The sequence below is a fragment of the Anoplopoma fimbria genome, chromosome 9 (assembly GCF_027596085.1).
Source record: "Anoplopoma fimbria isolate UVic2021 breed Golden Eagle Sablefish chromosome 9, Afim_UVic_2022, whole genome shotgun sequence".
Classification (NCBI taxonomy): Eukaryota; Metazoa; Chordata; class Actinopteri; order Perciformes; family Anoplopomatidae; genus Anoplopoma; species Anoplopoma fimbria.
This window is the reverse complement of record NC_072457.1, coordinates 9,072,633-9,086,072: the sequence shown is the minus strand read 5'-3', so window position 1 is coordinate 9,086,072 and position 13,440 is coordinate 9,072,633. Positions and strand designations below refer to the sequence as shown.

General features: G+C 40.9%; 1 protein-coding gene across 1 annotated transcript in view; it reads right to left on the bottom strand.

The window, feature by feature from the left end:
• The window catches only part of rims1b (regulating synaptic membrane exocytosis 1b), a 65,290-nt gene that overhangs the window by 13,328 nt on the left and 38,522 nt on the right, over positions 1–13,440 (bottom strand). Inside the window, exons 12-22 of the mRNA XM_054604702.1 lie at positions 13,209–13,324; positions 12,485–12,615; positions 12,098–12,269; positions 11,229–11,382; positions 10,932–10,988; positions 8,615–8,768; positions 6,905–7,021; positions 5,854–5,916; positions 2,409–2,528; positions 1,525–1,614; positions 260–337 (exon numbers count right to left, since the gene is read on the bottom strand). Coding sequence (XP_054460677.1) covers positions 260–337; positions 1,525–1,614; positions 2,409–2,528; positions 5,854–5,916; positions 6,905–7,021; positions 8,615–8,768; positions 10,932–10,988; positions 11,229–11,382; positions 12,098–12,269; positions 12,485–12,615; positions 13,209–13,324 — 1,252 coding nt within the window. The remainder of the gene's footprint in view (positions 1–259; positions 338–1,524; positions 1,615–2,408; positions 2,529–5,853; positions 5,917–6,904; positions 7,022–8,614; positions 8,769–10,931; positions 10,989–11,228; positions 11,383–12,097; positions 12,270–12,484; positions 12,616–13,208; positions 13,325–13,440) is intronic.

Below are 13,440 nucleotides of genomic sequence, written 5' to 3'. Positions count from 1 at the left end.
GAGAAGTGGGGGAAATTTAGAACGGGCACTCAGCAGAAAGTGCAGGTGGAGCAGAATAAAAAAGGGATTACACAGCTTTAGATCACAAATATTTACAGGGAAAAGGGAAAGATACAAGATCTGTGCAACGCTATCATTTCAGATTGAGCGCTAGGCTACAGGATGGGCTTTGAGGGTACAAGCAGGCAAGCAGAGTTGCAGAGCTGTAGCGTAGTGTTTTAGGAGTTGGGGAGAGCAGGAGGGGGCAGGCCTGGTATACCTGTCTTCCTCAGGGCCCACATGTTCTACTAAGATCCTGGGGCTTGGGGGAGTCTTGCGGGGCAAAGAGTTGGAGCACCTAGAGGGGCGGAAGGGTGGAGGAGGAGCATCCCAAGGTAGGAACACCAGGAGAGGTTGGTAGTGAGTAAAGGTCAAGGTTCTGAAATTGTTAAATCCTCTTTAAATTCATTGGCACAATATCAGTCCAAAGATTTAGCTTGACTTGACATTCATATTAAGATCTGAACATTACAAGCATTTCATTTACAAGGCAACCTTGTCTCTTAACATTGTGTTCCATATAACATAACTTAATTTTCAATTATGTTTCAAGGGAAACATATCTTCTCCTGGATTACAGTCAAAGTTTAAAAACCTGGTCAAAGTTGTAAATTAAAAAAAAAAAAAAACTTTGTTAGGTTTGGTAAAAGATCATGGCTTGGGTTTAATAATAATAATAATAATAATAATAATAATAATAATAATAATAATAATAATAAATTAGTCTGCCTGTAACGCAACTAAAGTTACATACATAAGTTAAATTATATACATCTTAAATTAATTAACAAGGGACCCATCAAAAATAAAAAACGTAATCCAGGAAAAAACATGTTTTCTTTGAAAAGAAGACCATTTGTCTGAGACGAGGCTGGTACAAGGTGGTAAATGTACTGGAACTTAATTACTGCTGTAATCTATCTATTTTAAGGAATAGTGTGACATTTTGGGATATTCATTTGAACTCTTTCTTGCTGAGAGTCGGATGAGATTATCTATAGGCAGGACACAGTTAGTTTAGCATAAAAATGAAAACAACGGAGCCAGGCTCACTGTTTACCTCTGTCATCAATTATTGTGCCAAGCTAAGCTAACCGTCTGTTGGCTGCAGCTTTGACGTACAAACATCATTTTATCTAACTCTACACTAATTTGTTGGCTCTCAAACCTACATCTATTTACGTCATTTTTTAGACTGCCTCTGAGTATTCTGTGCAGAACATCACTGAAATGATTTCCAAATCTAAACAGCAGGTAGATATTTCCTATGGAAATGTGCAATGCAAATTCCTTTATGAATGAAAGGGACACATGATATAAACTGGCGTGAAGACATGCAGCATCCTAAACCCAAAATGTTGTATGATTCAATCATGCAGTCCAGAAAAACTGATCCCTGTTTCTGTATTTATCTTCAAAATAAAATATCTGAATCTTGTGCATTCAAAATGTGCATATTAATGTGTGTTCATTTTCTTGTTATACCTGTCTCTGTCAGGGGAGTGAAAGTTGGTGTCTGGTCTCAGACAAGTGGTGCTGGCACTCCTCACTCTGTCCAACGGCGGCTGCAGGTCGCTGCACCACCACAATATGGCAGCAGAGAGAGAGAGAGAGAGAGAGAGAGAGAGAGAGAAAAAGGAGAAAGAAATAGAAATTGAAGACAAGATGTACAAGGACAGAGGGTGGGAGCAGAGGTGTCAGGAAGAAGAGAGATTGTGAATAATGTGAGAGAACAAAAGGGTGATGAGTGGGAGGTAGATGAGAGAAAAGGCAGAGAGAGTGAGAAAAAAAGAGGATGATGTGAAGTAAAGTTTATAAAAAGAGGCCGAAAGGAAATGGAGGGAAGGAGGGAGAGACACGGAGAGAATAAGGAAGGCCATCAGACAGTGCAGTAACATGTAATGGCTCTGATGCTGTATCTCCATTTATCATAGCCAGTCATTCCTCGCGGCCATACTCTGCGAGACCACTCAGATGGAAGGTTGGTGAGTTGCCATGGGAACCAGGTCTAAGTGGGAAAGGGGCCTGCTTGTGAGTGTGTGAGGGGGTGAATGAGCGGAGAGGAGAGACGGAGCCGGCGTTCATGTTTATTCTCGGCTACGTTTGCCATGTCATGCTGCACCGTGACAACAGTTACTCTCAGCAGATGTTTGGCTTCGTGTCATCGCTTGACATTGCACATAATGTTTTCAGGCCGAATGCCGCACACTCACAAGGGCTTAGGACTTAGTGTTTGTTTAATGCTCTGCACGGACATGCTGAAGTCTCTGCTGTGCATTGTCATCCCAAAATAAGGGGGGAGAAAGAAAAGGCTCTGGGTGGAGGGAGGACGAGCGGGGAGATGGTGCGTGAAGTGGGTTGGTTCTTACCTAACCGTGACCTCATCAGTGAACCTGAGCACACGGTGAGTAAGGATGCTACGAGGCATGGTGCAGCCCCCTTCCTGCCTGAGGGGCGTCTTTCTTTTTAGGCATGCGGGGAGGGTGGAGCTGTGTGCCAGAGCACCGCCCAAGTTGGGGAAGGACCCGCGTGCAAAAGGAAGGCAAAGGAAAACAAAAATGACACATGCGACTGACAGAAATAAGCAGAAGCAAAGTAAGTGAAGGGAAAGATAACACAAGCATGAAAGTATGCAGGCTTCTTGCACATGATAAGGAGAGACAAAGAAGCAACATTCACATTATCACATTTTTTTTCCTCTCAACTCCCAGTTCACAAAAAAAAGGTGGATAGCTTTAGATAAGAAATGTGCCTTCTGTGTGATGCTGGTGATCGACGGAAACACCACACACTGCAAATCAGTAAACGAACACATGAGATGAAGTGCATCCTCCCATCTGTGACCTCAGAGTGAGGAATTCATTATGTAAGAGTGAAGAGATAGTTCCTTTGCCTTCCCTGTGGATTGACCCCACACACATATACGAGGAGATTACATGTAATGCTGATTATATAACACAATCTACAGCTCTAAAGCCGTCGAGGCGGCACATGGCAAGGAGACCAAGCTACAGTGGATCGGTAAAATGTTTAGGCTTGCCATGAAAAGGATTAGAGCAGAACTGACAGAACTGGAGGAAATTGCTTAAACAGGAGTTCTGTCTTTCCGGTAATTATATACTGGTCATCATTTGCTTTTAATGCTGAGGTAGAGAAAAGGAGAAAGTAAGAGTATACTACATATCAATGTGAACAATATCAATGATTAACTGATAAATACGTTTAAGAACAATACTGGTGGTTTTGCATGTTTAGCCTATTAACTGCAGCTCACATATTCTTTACATTTTATTGACCATTTCCAAACCATAACATAAGTCTGACAAATTTACACCAGCAACTTTGTATTGGATTAACATAAAGTTTGGGGTACGCGCAAGAGACACTTTTTTTAATCGGTGCAGCAAAGCCAAGATCTTTTAAACTTTGGTTCCTATTATAGTCACACAAATAAAGTCTGCCCTTAGTCTGTAGCTAAAACAATTCCAAAGTGCTTTGAACTTGCAATACAAATAGCATTTGGCTCGAGGAAAAGACACTCTGAGGAGTCTGCTGCTTTTTTTGTGTCGAGTACAATTTCTTTTAACCATTTTTTCTACTAGAAAACATTTGTCAAATGAATCAATATCACAGTTAACGTAGCGTGAAGTATATATGAACATTTCTAACCAAGCTAGTTAGCTAGCGTTAGCCGGTAACTTAGTGTTTGTTATGCTATTGGTACCTGTACAAGCCGGTCAAAAAAATTGACAAGCATAGACTTTTATACAATCTATGCTTGTTACCCAGGCTTTATATTCTAAAGAAATAATTTGTAGTCTTTAAGTCCAAGCCAAGGTAATCCTGATGACATCATTTAAGTGACAAAGCTCGTCTGGAGACACGAGACATTACACTTGACAAGTTGTGTAGTTTATTTACCTGGACATGAAAAGTTTGTAGGAGTACCCTTTAAACAAGACTAAGATACTACAGTCGTGCTTATTAGGCGGTACTGTACTACGGCAGACTGGAGCGTTTGAGCTAAATGCAATCATCAGCAACATGTTTACAATGAAAGTATTAAAATCCTGATGTTTTGCAGGTATTGTGTTTACCGTGTTCCCCATCACCAGCATGCTAGCATGCCTATTGGGACTAAAACCAAATTACAGCTAAGACTGATAGGAATGTAATTTATTATGCAAAAATACTTTGCAGGTTTTTGGTCCAAATCAAAGTTAGACAAAGTTAAATCCAATCAATTGTTGCTGAGACATTTCACGCAAAACCACAAATGTCAACCTCATAGTAGTTCTAGAGGAAAAGTCAATAGGATTCATTCCCTGGGAACCATGAGGAAACTGCCACTAGCCTGACTAGTAAACATCTGCATTAGAAGTGCAGTGGTGATCAATTTGTATCAATAATGTTTCCCTGTTGTTCTAGATCGTTTGACATCCCAGACTTGAGATTCAGCTAGCAATGAAACAGAAATGACTATATTCTCATTATAATGGCGTTATCGTTTAGCTTGATGGTTTGATTATTTGATAACATAGCATGTGAAAGCAACACACTAATGGCGCTCTTGGACATCTTGACTGGTCCCTTGACTGCGTTGATGACTTCCTGCTCTCTACTGCTACCAAAAAGGTAGGAAATATGTCTAAAAATCTTCTGATATGTTTTAGAAAATGGTCAGAAGTGATGTAAAGTATATGTGATTTGTAGCTGATGGACTACAACATGTGAGAGCATGAGTATGGTCCTTAAAGGGTTGCATCATACAGAGGGGAAAGCAACACATACCATTTAGAGAGCTCAAGCGGCACCATGACAAAGCTACATGGCACACACTCGGAACAAAGCAAGCACAAGCAGCACAGTGGTCTGGGCGACATATGGGCATTTGTTGCATTGAGAGAACATTGCTGCAACTAAATGACCCACCAACTCCACAAATGAGTACGGGAAAGCTGGTAGAGGCACAGAGAAGGGTACGCAAGACTGCCTTTCACACTAAATGCTTACCTGTAAATGTCTTTATGGATACCGTTTACTAACAGGGGCATTTTGGGGGGCAGTGTGTTGCTGTATCTACATACGCCCCTGGTTGTACGAGTAGAGTTCATGCATCGTAAAGCAAGGCAAGAAACAAAAAGTGGAAACAAAATATACAACTGCTGTGAGTGAACACATCAAATGCAACAATAAAAAATAAATAAATAAAAGAAATTAATCAAAAGAGCTTTGCCTTCTTTGAGGTCAACCACCAAGCAGGTCTCTAATCCCCTCACACAGCGATCAGCATGTTGTGTGTGTTTTTATGAGACGGTCGTGGTAATAGACAATCATCAGACATGAATTTATGAGTGCTACTACAACTTGATCCTGATGTGGAACTTTAAACTCTGTGTTCATGCGGTTGCAAGAAAGCAGACATAGGGGCCGATCACAACGAGACGCGTCGCAACAGCGAGGCCGCTTCAAAAACGGCCCTTTGCAAAGCGAGTCGGGCAAAACAGCTGATGAGCAAGTAAAGCGGCTTTTAAGCATGTCTAAAAAACACCCGAAAATCACGCACCAAACAGTAGAAAACGGTCAAAGCTTTCTACATACGTGTCTCGGTGTGACCGGCCCCATACACTCTACAGTAACTACAGTCCATTTAAGATAACCAACAAACTCTGTCTGCATTGAAAATATCAACATTTAGTGTGTTAAGATGAAGTTGTTAAAGTATAGTGGTAATGGAAATAATGATAAAATGGCATATTTTTATTGAAATAAAGCTGAATGGTGGTTGTTGTCTTTCTTGTTATTATTTTTTACCTGTTTGTGTGCAGGCACTCGGCACTCCCACCACGGATAGACCTGTGCATCTCCAGGACCTCACTGTCATTGCCATGACGATGGGTGAACAAATGACAAACAACCCGAGAAAACACAACAGAAGAGGATGGCAACTCAGACAGGCAAAGTGAATTTATGAATGAGAGAAACCAGGAAATCATAATTCTGAGATTTCAATTCAGTCTGCATTCATGTTGCAATGACTAGTTTCACATTGTTAGTAGTATTAGTAGAAATTAGTTTGGCAATATTACATTGCACATATTAATTTACCAAAACAGACTCGACCTTTGTAGAACAGAACTAAATATTTACATGTCTGACTCCATAAGCATTTAATTCATGCATGATGAAGACCAGAGCAGCAGATTGAATCCACTAGGAGCACTGATCCCTTGTGTGGGCATCTTGTTCTTTTAAGGGATGGTTTGGATTGTTTTAAGTGGGGAAGTATGAGGTACATATCTATAGTCAGTGTATTTTCTCTCTTCAAAGTCACCAGAGTCCGTTCACAAAAGCAGTAATTTTACCTTGCAGAACACAGGAGTTGCTGGTCTACTGCTGCCTCAATCGATACCGATGCCGATGGCTGCAGCGGTAGACCTGCAACTCCTGTGATATCCAAGGTGAAATGACTGTTTTTGTCAATGGAGTCTCGTGGCTTTGAAGAGAGCATTCGGCCTCGATGCTCCGCTGAAGAGGGCTATCTCACAACAAGGTAAAGCGCTGAAAATATTCAAAATATATCGTACACTTAAAGTGAATTTTCTTTAGGTGACTAATTTGCTGCAGCCCAACAACAATGCATTGCTTTGCTCTTGTGCTGGTACTCCAGCCTGCTTCTCAAAACTGGGAGCGTTCTGCCTGCCATGTAGGTAATTCACTGACTAAAAACCTCATACAACCCCACTTTAAAAAATCCAAACTATTGCTATAAAATAACTTTTAACAAGTAAAAAGCAAACTTAAACATATTCATAACCCCATCCTATAACCGTTACAATCCCCAAAGATCCCAACAACAGGTTACCTGTCCTCAGAGTACTCGTAGTCCGAGTCACCGGAGCGTTGGTGCTCTAAGTGGGATTCGTGGTAGCGGGAGGGGGAGTGGGAATGGTGGCGGTTCTGGTGGATCTCATCCAGACTCCTGAAGAAATCAAAAACATCTAATGAATATATGTTTTTATTTTAGTATATAAATCTTGGCCCATAGTTAGTGATTCTGATGATTCAATGTGTCCACCCTTACTTTTGGTGCGATCAGACACAATATGAACAAATACAAAACATTTAATTGGATTCAGCAAAATAAATAGCAATGCAGATGCATAAAATGCAAAATTTGAGAATAGAACAAGAACAAGAATAATACTAAAATGTCATAGTGATGAATATTATTAGAATTATATAGCATACAGGCAACACACCTTCACAACACAACTGATCTATGACCAAAAAAGAAATGCTGCTTTCATTCACAAATTATTTCCAATTGCTTTCACTTTGCCCTTTTTTCACTGTTAATGCACCTTCAATGAAACTCAACACTTCCTGCACAGGTAAACATTAAAATCCTTCCAGTGGCTCAAAGGGCATGATCACTCCATTTCTATTTAATTAAGGAATTAATTTTCCAATTTGAAACATGGACAGACAACGTTGCCTTTCATTGATAGCGTAACATTCACTGAAACAATGGAACGGAAGATATTTACCCATATACAGCATTCCTATTTAAAAAAGTGGAGTGGTCAGTATGACATGATTCTATTGTTATACTGATGGAAGTAGTACTATGCCAATGTACATTGTACTACATCCAACCACCCCAATGTTTTTAGCCTGGGTCATTATTAGTGACAATGTTGGCCACGTCTCAACACAATAATTTACAATCTGTTGTAAAACAGAACTGCTGAGGAAGTGACAGCATTTCTGTAAGTTAGACGGATTGCAAAATGTGATAACAGCACATAACTTCTGCTTGTTTATGGTTGACATGGATCGGTCTGGTTTGCTGTAATATGTAAACTTCACTCTATAGTCAAATATCTGTGAAGAGGTATAACTGAAACTAGTAATGATAAACCCATTTCTGCACAATACGTCACTAGATGTGTGATATACAAAAAGAAAAGATGCAAAGGAAAGAAAGACATACTAACAGAAAAATGTATTCATTTATATTATGTCTCGCTTCTATGCATTTATGTACATCCCAGACGCATCCCATCTCCTATATAGACCCCTGGCTAAATGTACTGTTGATATATCTGAATAATAGACATGCTCGCTTTTACATATTTGTCTACCTCCAGCTGGCAGAAGAGTTAATAACATCGTCACGCCAGCAGCCATAAACAGAGACGTCTATTATTTGGTAGGGATTTGGCCATAAAGTAGTGAGATTAAAAGCCTTAATAAATACATGTTAACAAGCTGCATCAATTCCCTGTTAGGGGAACACTTTGCTATCAACACTCACACTGACTGAGGCTGTTGCAGACCACGCAGTAATCTGATTAAAACGCTACAATGTTAGGTGCTTTGACAAGTAATCTCGTATGTATGATTGAGACTCTATATGGATATTCCCTTTACTAAACACTGAGATCATTAAATATATCTGACTAACCTACCCCACTGACTACCTGTTAGATACCTACTGATGCTGAAATACTGTCAGACAACACACACGCCACTGACAGTTCACCAGGTCATTCCCTCAGGTGTTGCTGACCTTTGCATTGGCACGTGTGCAGGCCGTGACCGAGCCCTGCAGGAGTCCTCTCTGTGGGGAGACACTGACCGGGAGCGGTGCTGGACGGCTCGCTGCTGCTCAGGCACAGCCAACGTACTGCCCCGCTCTCTCTCCCTGGAGTTACGCTCTGCACCTACACACACCCAAACAAATAAACACACACACAGATCCAGCACAGATGCATCCAACACACAAGTGCAAAAGAAAGCAGAATTCCACACACACACACACACACACACACACACACACACACACACACACACACACACACACACACACACACACACACATACACACAAGGTTTGTTTGATTCATTGATACACACACAGAAACAACACACACACACACACACACACACACACACACACACACACACACACACACACACACACACACACACACATTCATACAACAAGGTTTGTTTGATTCATTGATACACACATAGAAAAACACAGAAACACACACACACACACACACACACACACACACACACACACACACACACACACACACACACACACACACACACACACACACACCCAGGCATTAGGTGTGTGTCCTTAATAAGGATGCACCAGTTTTCAGCTACTGACTACTACTACAGATGCCATTCTCTTACAGACTGTAGAACATCACATTAGGATGTTTTACAGGCAGATGACCAGCTAGCAAACAGGTGAGCTAGTCATGTGACCTAGCCTGAGTAGCTGACTGTTTCTGCAATGTCTCTGTCAGACCTGAGATCAGTGAGATGTGCAGCTCTCAGATCTTGTTTTAACCTGCTAGGAGAGCCAGGTGAGATGAGAGTTCAGACTTTTAGCGCCTTTGGGATATTTAACTACTACAGCTACATAGAATAGCTCATAAATAATCCACAAGATACTTAACAATAAATGCATGAGATTGATATTTACAGTAGGCTGAACAATATGTTGTTTTTTTAATCATCAGTCACTTCAATATCTGATTACACTTTAATATCTGTTGTTGCAAGTAATATCGTTATTGTGATATTCAATGCATATTTTTCTTATACAGTGCATCCCTAATTTACACCTCAATTTGCTTCATTTTCTTTTAGGCATACAGGAGTTATACATACATTGAGTGTTTGCTACATAAGATATGAATTAGAGTTGCAAAGTGGAAGGGGATATTATGGATGTTTAGGGCTCCAGGAGTACATTTTCTGCATAAACAAAGATAGAAGCATGTCCAAGACTTGGTCGCAAATTAAAGTGGTTGAATGATCAGTACAGAAGATGAGGAACATTGAGAGAAGATATGTGGTTCTTTGATAAAGAAAGTCAAGGAACAAGCCTGTGTACATAAAAACTACCCATCCCAAGATGCAATTTGGTAAGAAAATCTTCTCCCTAAGCTTAAAATTATGTGATATACCTTGAGCAGAAGGTAGAGATACCACTTTGGTAATAAAATGGTAAAACAATCTGAGGCTTAAATTACCTCTTTTGGATTATGGGTCAATTTTGGATGAATAGAGCAACTTTGGCGTATTTTGTTCTGAAATGACAGCAAGGAATTTTTATTTTGCAACAGCTCTAATTAATGCACATCTGACTGGCTTCTTCTCCATAGCAATTGTGGCAGAGCCTCATGGGTATTGTAATATTTAGAGTAATTTGAGAGATTGTGTAACTCTCTCTTACGCTCATTTAACATCCTCAAACCATTTGGCATTTGGAAAACGCCAAAGCGAACTACAAAAAGGTTTGACTATTTAAACCAGGTCCACATTCATCTGACAGGAAATTAAGCCACAGCAGAAACAGTCCAACAACAAAGCAGTTGTAGTGATTCTATTGGCTAAAATAACACATATTCAGCTTCTACTGTACACGCTCAGTGTCCTTTCAGTGAAGCATGCAGGAGAATGATAAGAAACTCAGTGGAATGGCAGTGAAGAGCTGTAGCTCTACAGTCTAACATGCACTCAGTGCTTGAGTGTTTCTACGGCCCAGCAGAGGAGGAGAAGCTGTTCACTGCAGCCTCGGTGATGTACAGTGCACCGCTCAACTGCAGCACTGCAAAGGCTGCACAATGCAACACTGCTATTCACAATCTGCAGTCCACTAGCAATATGATGAATTACAAAAGTTTTGCCTTTGGCTGATATGACAAAGATTAATTACTTTGAGTTGGGTGCAATTTGTTCTAAAACATAGAGTGGAGCCAAAAGGAGGCTGGAGGATGCAGAGAAGACGCTCTCTCATCCAGTGCTGGGCTCCTACAGGCTGACACGAGGAAGTGCTCAGTAACCATGCCCCCCACCCACCTTTAGTCACTACCATCAAACCATCATCAAACTCTGTATCAATGATGCGATGAGACCCTGCGCGCACACACAGACACACACAACACACACACATACAGAACAGGGTAAGGTGGAGAGGTTCTGCTGTTAGTCTCCCACACTGAGAGACACAAAAGAGAAAGCTCAGCAAAGGAAAGGTTAGCAACCACGCACTCAGACGCACTGTAGGTTCACAAAACAGGGATTAAATCAAACAAACACATATTTATATATACACACACAGCCTATAAAAAAAACTGTGTATAAAAACAGACATACTTTGTAGTTTCTTGCTGGGGCTGTCTCCATGGACATGTCTGCGTGGGAGGTACGGGGAGGGCTGGGGCAGAGGTATAGAGGACATGTCGTGCGTTTGGAGTTTATACCAATGAGGAACGTCGTCCAGCAGGGCCGTCTCCAACTCTATCAGGATCTGAGAGAGGATAGAGAGGTTTAATGGTTGTATTATAAACTTATGTTGTCATTACTCAACATCCCAAGGTGTACATGACATGAGGCGCTCTGGTGACCTAATGGTTAAAGGGGCCGTGTGTAGGATTTAGGGGGATTTGTTAGCAGAAATGTAATTGAAATATTCATTCATATATTTTAATTTGTGTATGAACACCTGAAACTAAGAATCAATATATTTTCGTAAGGTTAGAATGAGTCCTTCGTCTACATATCCTCCTCAAGAAGTCTGCCATGTTTCTACAGTAGCCCAGATAGGACAAACCAAACAATTGCTTTAGAGAGGGCCTTTTGCATTTTTACTTTACCTGAAGCCCACCGTAGGTTCTTAGATTTGTCTGAGCGGGGTGAGTGGAGGGCTATTCATTTTGTTGCAATCTGCAACCTCACCACTAGATGCCATTCAATCTTACACACTGGAGCTATAAGGCGCTGATCATGTAATTGCAACATCCTCATAACACACTTCTCCTTTATAAACTCTAGTGCACATAAGTGACCAACATCGTTAGTAGTGGCGGGAAAAGCAGATATGATATGGTACACAATATACTACATGTGTAACATAACAGTATACAGGGTATTCCTATTTACTGTCCAATCCAGAAAATCCCAACAGCTCGAGCTGCAAATATTTTAATTGTAAAAATAATGAATATATATCATGTTTGTCCCACCTCTCCCAGGAATTCGCTCTCCTCCTCCTGGACTCTGGGCTGGTCCCAGACTGTGATCTCCAGCATGCGTTCTCTGAAGTCCCGCCGGTGGACGTGGGAATAAAGGAAGGTCTGGTTCCACTTGGGTTCAGCGCTCTTCTTCACTGTTTTCGTCCGCCGTTTGCTCTTATCACTAACAAAGGCGTGAACACACATAGTTTAAATTACAAGAGGAAGGCATGTTGCTGAAAGTTACTTTAAAAGATAATAGATAATATGTTGAAAAAAACAACAAGCAGATGTATATCATCTTGATTATATTGCCTACTGCTGGTGTAATGATCTTTCGCTGGTCATTACTGATGTAATGTACATGTGAGATGGACAAAATAAAAGACATGACCTTACCTCCTATCAGGCAGGAAGTACATCTTGACATAGGGGTTACGAGGTCGTCCGTCTGGTCGGGGTGGCAGGTCTATGGCTTGAAGGACGTTGACGATCAACTGATGGCCCACTTTGTCGTACCACAGCTTCACCTGTAATAATGTTGAAGACCTTCAGCCTCTATCCATATCTGAATTCACATGACCCACATACCTCAGTCTTAGTCAAACTCATTCTCACTCCTAACTTGTCACAAACGGATCTTGGTCAGGACTCGTTGCCGTTGATTTTTAAACACACTGGGTACCTCTTCAGCATTATTTTTCAGCATGGAGGTTAAGTATGTGAAGTACATGATGATGACTACTTGGTTAGGATTTTTTTTTAAATCATGTTTAGGTTAAAACTAGTATGTTTGTTACGTAACTTAAATAACATTCGTAAGCTAAGTATGTGGCATGAGTCTTGTATGTTACATAAGTTAAGCAAATTTAAATAAGCCAACATTGACTTTTAGTTTCACACGGGACCCGAATGCTGGTCTCCTGGGTGAAAATCCTGTATTTGACTCTTTATACTATGTCTCCTGCTTTCCTCTTTTCTCGTGTCATAATTAATGCGCCATCTAAAGGCAGCCTCGCAAAACTGAGGCTAGAGGGGTTCGTGGAGCGTCATAGTTTGACCACTGACCAAGCTTCCAAGTTTGGAGAGAACACAGGTGTCTCAGTCCCATTCAGATACTCACAGAGAGCTGTCCAGGCAGTACCAGAGGAAGGTCTCGGAGGGTCCCTGGGCTGGTAGGAGACATCACTGAAATAGAGGGTCGGTCCATCTTTTGGGACTCAAAGGAACTGGAGCCTGCTGTTATGGAGATGAACAATTGTAGTTAGAAATCAAAGAAAAAAAGCACAATAAACTCCAATACTTGTAGTAAAAGATGTTAATAACATTAAGTTACAGCCAACAAAGCTGCACAT